General features: G+C 40.6%; 1 protein-coding gene across 1 annotated transcript in view; it reads left to right on the top strand.

Annotated features, from left to right (window-relative positions):
- Nucleotides 1-2: 2 nt before the first annotated feature.
- LMTK2 (lemur tyrosine kinase 2) overlaps nucleotides 3-7,745 on the top strand; it is a gene marked incomplete at its 5' end in the record, with an annotated part of 44,380 nt that continues 36,637 nt past the window's right edge. The window contains 1 exon segment of the mRNA XM_009286542.2: nucleotides 3-45. Within this exon segment, the coding sequence (XP_009284817.1) occupies nucleotides 3-45 (43 nt within the window).

Raw genomic sequence — 7,745 nt, forward strand, 5'->3', positions numbered from 1 at the left:
TCTTGGCGAGGGGGGGGGCGGCTCCGCTTCCGCGAGCAGGTGCAGGTGAGGCGCGGGAGGCGGCGGAGCGAAGCGGGGTTGGGGGAGCGGCTCCGCGGTGGGGCCTGCGAGGGGAAGCCTGGGAGCGGGGCAGGGACGGGGGCCGCGGCGCGAGGTGCCTCCGGTTGAGGCCCGGGGCTCTGTGGTAGTGGAGCAAGGGGACTGCGGGTTTCCAAACCCCCGTCCCTCCCCCGTGCTGCGGGCAGAGCTCCGCGCCGCGCTCGGCGCTCTCCCCTCACCGAAGCGTCGGGAAGGGCACGGCGGGGGGGTGGGGGCCCGACACTGGGCTGCGGCTCCCATCCGGTAGGGCACGTCTTGTGCTTGTGGCATTGAGCGATATCCCGCTGTAGGTATCGCGGTCTCTTTAGATTGAACTACGTGCTTGTTCTCTCTGTGTGTTTACCCGCATAAGTTCTTTCTATAGTGGCCACCGTTCTAGCCTATACAGACCTCAGCGTGATTTTTCTTTTTCTTATTTTGACTGTGAGTCACCGGGGCGCCCGTTCCTGGGTGGAGGCTCTTCAGGGCAGACGGCGCTTCCCTCCTTTCCGGTCAGATTAGTCGAATTCCCTCCCCGACCCCCCCGTCCCAGTCTCTTTAAATAGTTATGTAGCTCACATTTATTTGTCTCTTATATCAGGTAGCGCTAACTTCTTTCAATTTTCTTGCTTATTTTCCCGTTTGTCTGAAAAGCACAAACTAAAAAATATGTCCTCTCAATCGTATGAGTTAATGATTAGATTTATTAGTATGGATAGGTAACAACCATCTCTTTGATTCGGGGTCTTTTTTTGGCATTTCACTGGGGCTTGCAAACATAACATTGTATTGGGACTGGATTTTGTTAGGTTTGGTTTGAACGTGTACTGAGATTCATTTCTAGCCATGAAGAGTTGAACAGCTGAAATAGACAATATGCTCAGAGGAGAGGAGGAGCAGTGGGGAAGGAGAGATCTGAAGCACAGAGATTAGGTAATTTGGCTGCTCTTCCACAGAAAGTATCAAAACTGGGAGTGGAACCCATACTTCCTTTACTTTTGGACCTATGCCTCTTTCCCAAATTTTTTTCTTCCCAAGAACATTCCTGAATTGTTCATGAGTTACTTCCTCTCTCAACCTTCTTTGAGGTCTTTCTTACTTTCTGTAAAAGTAAACTTCTGAAAAAGAGAAAACTGTCAATCAAATCTATTTCCTTTGAGTCTAAATGATAGTTTTCTCATTTATGAAATACTTGATGTTTGTCCAAATAATATTAACTTGTCATCAAGCTGTAAAGTCAGACAGCAGAATCAGTTCTGTGTGGAGGTCTTTTCCACCTTTTGTGTGTCTTACTTTTCCTGAAATGCACTTAATTTTTCTATGTAAAGGTAGATGTCAGAGTGTCTGCATCAAGTGTTCTCTTCTTTTTCTTTCAAATAAAAATTCCTCTGTGCTATCAGGACTATGCTATGTACCTCACAAAGCTGGGAGATCAAAATATAACTTCCATGACGCTGGTAAAAAGCTTCATTCTCAGAATGAAAAGTTGATTGGACAAGATGCAGGAGATAGTATTAAAGTATTGGGTTTTTTAAATTTTATTTTTTTAAAAGGCTGAATCAGGTATGTTCAGTGCAGTACTGCTAAGAGAAGTACTTATGACGTTGTAATATTGGAATAATACAAAATTAATGAGATATTGTAATTTTGTATGTTGTCTTTGGTTATAATTTTAGCCCAAAGTATGTATACATGGGATGTTATCTGAAGTTTAGCAAACTGCCAAATCCTGTTACAGAAAACAAATGAACTCCGCGAGATGAAACTGAAGCTTCCTACTGTATCTTTGCCCGTATAGTAAGAAGCAATGTATTTGGATTATTTTATTGACAGATATTTAGTATTTAAACCTTAAAGGCCTCAAGGGGAACATTTTCCAGTTTCACTGGCATCACTTTTGCTGGGAAGACTTCCTACTGAATGAAATAATGTGTGCAAATGGGTTTGCATGCAACAGATTCTTAGTCTGCAACATGTCCCATATCATCACTACAGCAGTAACCAGTTAGAAAGCTACAAGGACTTTTTTTTTTCCCCCCTTCCTTCCTTTGAATAGCTTACCAGTGGATGACAGACTGTTTTGTCTTGAACCTTCTCTGTCATACTAGACAAATTTTGTAACCTGTCTAGAAGACAAACCTGTGACTTTATTTTGCTGGGTTAAGAATCATGAGTTGTGTTTAAAAACTTCAGCCATATTGTGAATTTCTTTCGTATATCCCATGACAGGTTGCTTTTATTTCCTGTATTGGGACTGGCAACTGCTGATCGTCTCTGTTCTGGGCCTTGGCAGTTTTTGCAGTTCACCGTAACGCTCAGTCTGATACATATGAGTTGTAAACTTGTGAAGAATTTAATGGGCTTTTCATAAAATAATTAGTAACTGGTTTCAGAATTATTTCAGGATCCCACAGTTCTTCACCTAGCAAGAGGGGTTGTTTCTTTGACAATGGAGAAACATTTTGATGTGTGTTGCCCTGAGCTTGTTACAGGAAAGGTAGGAATCCACAGAAAAAGGAGGAAGGTGTCTGCAGGTGTTGTAGTGAACTTTGCAGAATAGTTCACGGAATATACCCATAATAAATTAACTTCTCTTTTGGGGAGGAAGCTGGAAAGCAGGAAATGGTGAGGGGCAGGCTCTAGCAAGACTAGATTGGATTCCTTGTTCAAAAATGCTCCATTTTGTGGAACTGCTGTGGAAGTGTGCCAGACAGTATGGTTGGGGAGCTGTCAGGTTCCTAGGGCCTTGATCGAGATGAATGATGCCGCTCTTTTTTAGTATGGCTTCATAGTGTTTGCAGATGAGGGCGTGCATTGATGATGTGTTCTATATTCATCTTGCATTTTTGAGGTTATATTTCTAAACTAATTTATATTTTTTTTTCTTTTCAACAATAAGGAGAAGAGGTAAAGGAAGTAAGGCTTTAACTGTTCCCCTGGTAGTGTTCATAGCAATTACTGTAGAAAATAGGAAAAACAAGATGTTGAAGATGCTATTAGCTAAAAATTCTTTGACCAACTTAGATTTAATTTATTCTGTGAATGGAAAGGGAGGATACTGATATGTACTGTGATTGTTCTGAATTTAAGGCTTCACTTTGTACTGGAGGTGAGAGCTGGGGGCAGGTCTACTGGAAAGGAGTTCATAGAATTAAGTGCTGTAGTTGTTTTGAGCCTGTGGAGTATTAGTGATTTTACCTGAATGCATCAGGCTGAGATGACTTCCACTTTCTTAGTACTGTGTGACTGAAGTAAGGGCATTTGGGACCTACTCTTTAGCAGCAGTATTTTGCAGCCAAACATAGTGCATTATAATCTGACATGTCTGCTTTACTGTACTAAAGCTTTACATTTACATTCAGGCTCTTTCTGTTCTTCCGACTTGGATTTCCATACTTGACCTTAATTCAGCTGCCTCTCCAAGAAGGCTGAGAATCTGAATCAAGCATATGTGTGTAATGTCAGACAAAATATTTCTATCATCTCTGTGCTATATTGAGTCTTTGCAAATACAAAGTAACAGGGACTCAAAAATATTCTTATTTTCCTGTAAAACTTGAATAGGTGGTAGCATTTTAGCAGGTGTGTTCAATTTTACATTTGTGATGAATTATGTAGTCCATTCAGTTGAATTGAGGCAGCTGGACTGGTGCCTACATGCTTTCTTGGGTTTGTGCTGAGAACCTCAGTCTTGGGACTTCCCTCCTGGACCGGTTGAATGTCATGGCAATGAGTCCTTGCTGATGAGCTTGGTCATGTACAATCCATGAAAAGATTCTTAGAAATTGGTGTATAGTATCCAGAGACATTCATCTAGAGTATCTGGATGTTCACGCAGCTATATCTAGTATAGTCAGCTGGCCATAGATGACAAGTTAAAACTTTGAGATTAAGTCACTTTTTAAAATTTGTTAAGATGAGTTCTGCAGCATATATATACTCTTGGGAAAATTGTTGCTTTTGAGTTGCTTTGGCTTGATGTTTCACTTGGAGTTCTGTCAGACTGGGGCCCAACTGTGGCTGTGGCCTGTGGTTTGGTACAATGTGAAATGTATGTGACGCTTGCACATAAGAAAAGCAACTTTCTAAGCATATGCAAGTTAGCGACTCGGATCACTTGAAGTTAAGAAAAATCGTGCTTGTAAAGTGGGGATTTTAATTAGTGGTATATACTTTTCTTGGGAGTGGTCTATCTTTCCTCACCCTTTCAAGCACTAAACTTGTTTACTTCTCCCTATATTTCTTTTTCTAGCTTCTGTCCCAGACGCCTAATAATTGTAGAGCTAGAGCTGCTAAGTTGTCTTTTATCTTTTGTTTCTATCTGTGAATTTGTGACTCTGAGGTGAGAAGCCAACCCTGACTCTTTGGCCTGCAGGGATGTTCCACGCAAAGCTTTGTTCACAGGCTTGGTCTACTTTCTCTGCCTCTGGCTGTAAAGTGTCTGGACTTTGCTACAACTAAAGCAGTCCTTATAGGAGGAGGTCACTTTCTGAGGTATCTTCTCACATCTTGAATGCTTGGGTGTATTTGATAATTCCTCCGGTATCATTGCAGCATATTAAGATAGAACTGATCAGAGACAGTCTAAAGGTATGTTGTCATAGCATCAGGCGCAGGTCATTGGTTTGAAAGGGCCCATTAGTTAGTGCTGATTTTGCCCCAGATCCTGTATAAAAAAAGAAGAGTTTGCGTTACATAGTGAGATCCAGCATTCTATTTGAAAAGCACAGAAGGCAAAGTTATATTTTTGGGGGCTACTGAATAACTGTCAGGCAAATTTGAATAGAAGTACTTTTCTGGACATTCGCTGTAGTCTGGTTTCAGTCACTATCCACGCGTGGTTTACCTGCGCAGGATAAAGGGACCCTCAGTCAGTATAATGCCAGAGGCTGCAAAAATTATAGTTCTCCGTTTCAGTCATAATGCTCCAATTCTGCAGCAGAAGGACAGCATGTGGAGTAATGGAGTCTTCCTTAGATTTTATTCTGGGTCTGCCTTTCTATTTGGTGTGTGCATTTAGTATCTGGAGCTTGACATGGTTCTGGATACAATTTGCAATAGCTTCAGTGCTTTTATTGCTCTGTATAAACTCTGTTTTCATTGTACTGCTGTTATGAAAGGTCTTGAGCAACATCAGTGATACTAGAAATGTTTTGTAGCTACTTTTATAATCAGAAATGTACAAAGTGTATCAGGATAGCTGTTTCGCATGATGCGTAGTTTAAGCACAGCCTGTAGCAAGGTGTTGTGCCACATAGAGCTTAGGTAAGGTGATGGTGTGAAGAAAGTTATGTCAGTGAATTGCCTTCTGAGGGATTCTCAGTATGAAATGCTGGTACAAAATAACACCTTGTCCAACACTAGTACACTTACAAAAATTTCCTTAGTGGTAAGGAAACATCACTGCAGTGACTTAAGTGACGTGACTTTTTTAGGACTACCTTTGCACCCTGAGACTTCTTTGGTATGAAAGAGGTGTAGAAAGTTTTAACAGTAGACTTTTGAGTGCTGGCTTTTAAGCTTTCAGCCAGTACACCAGATCCAGTTCTCCAAAATCAGTCATTCGTCCTATGGCCCGTTCTTCTTCCTGGGGATCCTTCAGCTGTGAATAGGCATGAGAAATAGAGCTGAATAAGCTCTTTTGGCAAAATGCTGCTGCTTTCTTTCTTTCCCACATTTCTTAACCCAGTCGTACGTCAGAGTTAGAAATGCATCTACTGTAAAATCAAGATTCTAGAAAATCCCATCATGTGAAGGTTGCGCGTATGGATCCCTTTCACATGAATAGAAAGAAATTAGTCTCTTCAAAACCATTATATCTTAATAGGTTGTATTCCTGTCAAATGGTAGGAGAAAGGTAGTGATGGTTTGGTTTCCATGCTGCAGTTATTTCTGATGGTTTGAGATACCGTGATGTGTAATCTTCTCATGCTGCTTTAAATGATTGTGGTCTACCCTGTTTAAAAAAAAAAAAAAATCTACAACTTCTGTGGCTCACTGTTGGAGAAATTGTATTGCAGATGAAAACATACCGTACTTGAGCAGGAATTAATTGTCAAGACCAACATCTAGCAGTATAGAATAAAATGTGCTCTGCAGAATTTATATATATACACACACACAGACATTTAAGAATCAGATGGTACCTTTGCAAGATAATAATGCTACCCAGATTTTCCAGAAACATGGCCATGAAGGCATAGGATACATAATTATTTAACATGTATATTTTTTACTTTGTCTTAAGATGCCTTTGTGTAAACGTGATACTCTAACACTGAAACTTCAAACAGGTCTCGCTCTGTAAACACTTGAAATACTAGCCTATATTTAGTCCTTATTAAAATTGAGCAGTATGCTGTTGTGTGAGTAATTCTTTGGCATTCCTGGGGAGACTTGTGGGGTAATAGAATAAGGACAGAAATGTAAAACTAACCCCAGCTCACAGTTTTGCTAGTTACTAACTGTTCAGCCAACACTCAGGCCAAGGCAGGTGTTGAGAAAAAAACGGGGATCAGAGTTGTGTTGTTCTGAGGGTGCTGTACTACATGAGAATCCAGCCTTGCCCTAGATATTCTTGCCTTAGCATGTGTAACCTGTGCCACCCTTGCATACAAAGTGGACGTAAGCAGCTGTAGAAGCTCATTTGAAGCACACCGTAGAAGTATTTAGGGGGAGCATGGGGTAAAGTAGTCTGAAAAAGTGTTGGCTTGGATTGCAGGATAGACTTCTTGTATTCTTTGTAAGGACAAATGGGAGGACTGAGATAATTTGCCAAGAATTGTTGACATACAGAGTTACACATCCAGTTGTGATACGAAGTAGCTAATATTTCTTCTTGAAAGTATTGTAACTTGTTGCATAGGACAGTAATGTTTTCGGGGTCACGTGTCCACAAAACACATTTAACTGAAACTGGCTTTTGTCACTGTAGAACTATATCCGGAACACAAGGTGGGTTGGAGGAGTGTGTCAGAAGTTTTTTATTGCTTCATGGGGAAAAACTCCGTAGGAAATTGCCACTTGCTGTCTTCATCACCTTTACTTCTGATGATTAACTGTTATAAAGAAGAACAGCTGGTGGTTTTTCAAAAGAATTGTCTGTGCACATGTATTGGCCTTTCATCCTACCCACCTCCCTCATGAGGGACTTAAATAATAAGAGTTTTAGGATAAGATAGGGATTGTAATGGACAAGTTGAGTAGAGGGGTGAAATGTTTCAATTACTATCTAGAAGAATATAGTAACAGAGTAACCTGTATGTGATTTTTATATTTTTTTTTTGTTCCACTACCTCTGAAAGTCTTGTCATCTTACTTGCATCTTTCTAAGCATGAGACTTTGATTTAGGCCATGTAACACAATTCAGATTTAGGCAGGAAATAGTTTTATTGACAAACTGTTAATTACTGCTTCTTGTATTCAGAAAGATTAAATACAAATGTGCACAAGTAACTTGGGCAGCTGTACTTTTAAGTCCTTAAGAGTTTTTTCCTTGAGACTATATCTAGTAATTAGAATTTTCCATAGTTGTAAGGAAGAAGGGAAAATAAAATCAGGTGATAAAGTGCTTTTGTGTGAAGATACATTTGTAATATTGTTGTGGTTTAATGTCAGCCAGCAACTGAGCACCACACAGCTGCTTGCTCACTCCCTCCCCCCCCTC

Source organism: Aptenodytes forsteri, unplaced genomic scaffold (genome assembly GCF_000699145.1).
Source record: "Aptenodytes forsteri isolate BGI_AS27 unplaced genomic scaffold, ASM69914v1 Scaffold55, whole genome shotgun sequence".
NCBI classification, from domain to species: domain Eukaryota; kingdom Metazoa; phylum Chordata; class Aves; order Sphenisciformes; family Spheniscidae; genus Aptenodytes; species Aptenodytes forsteri.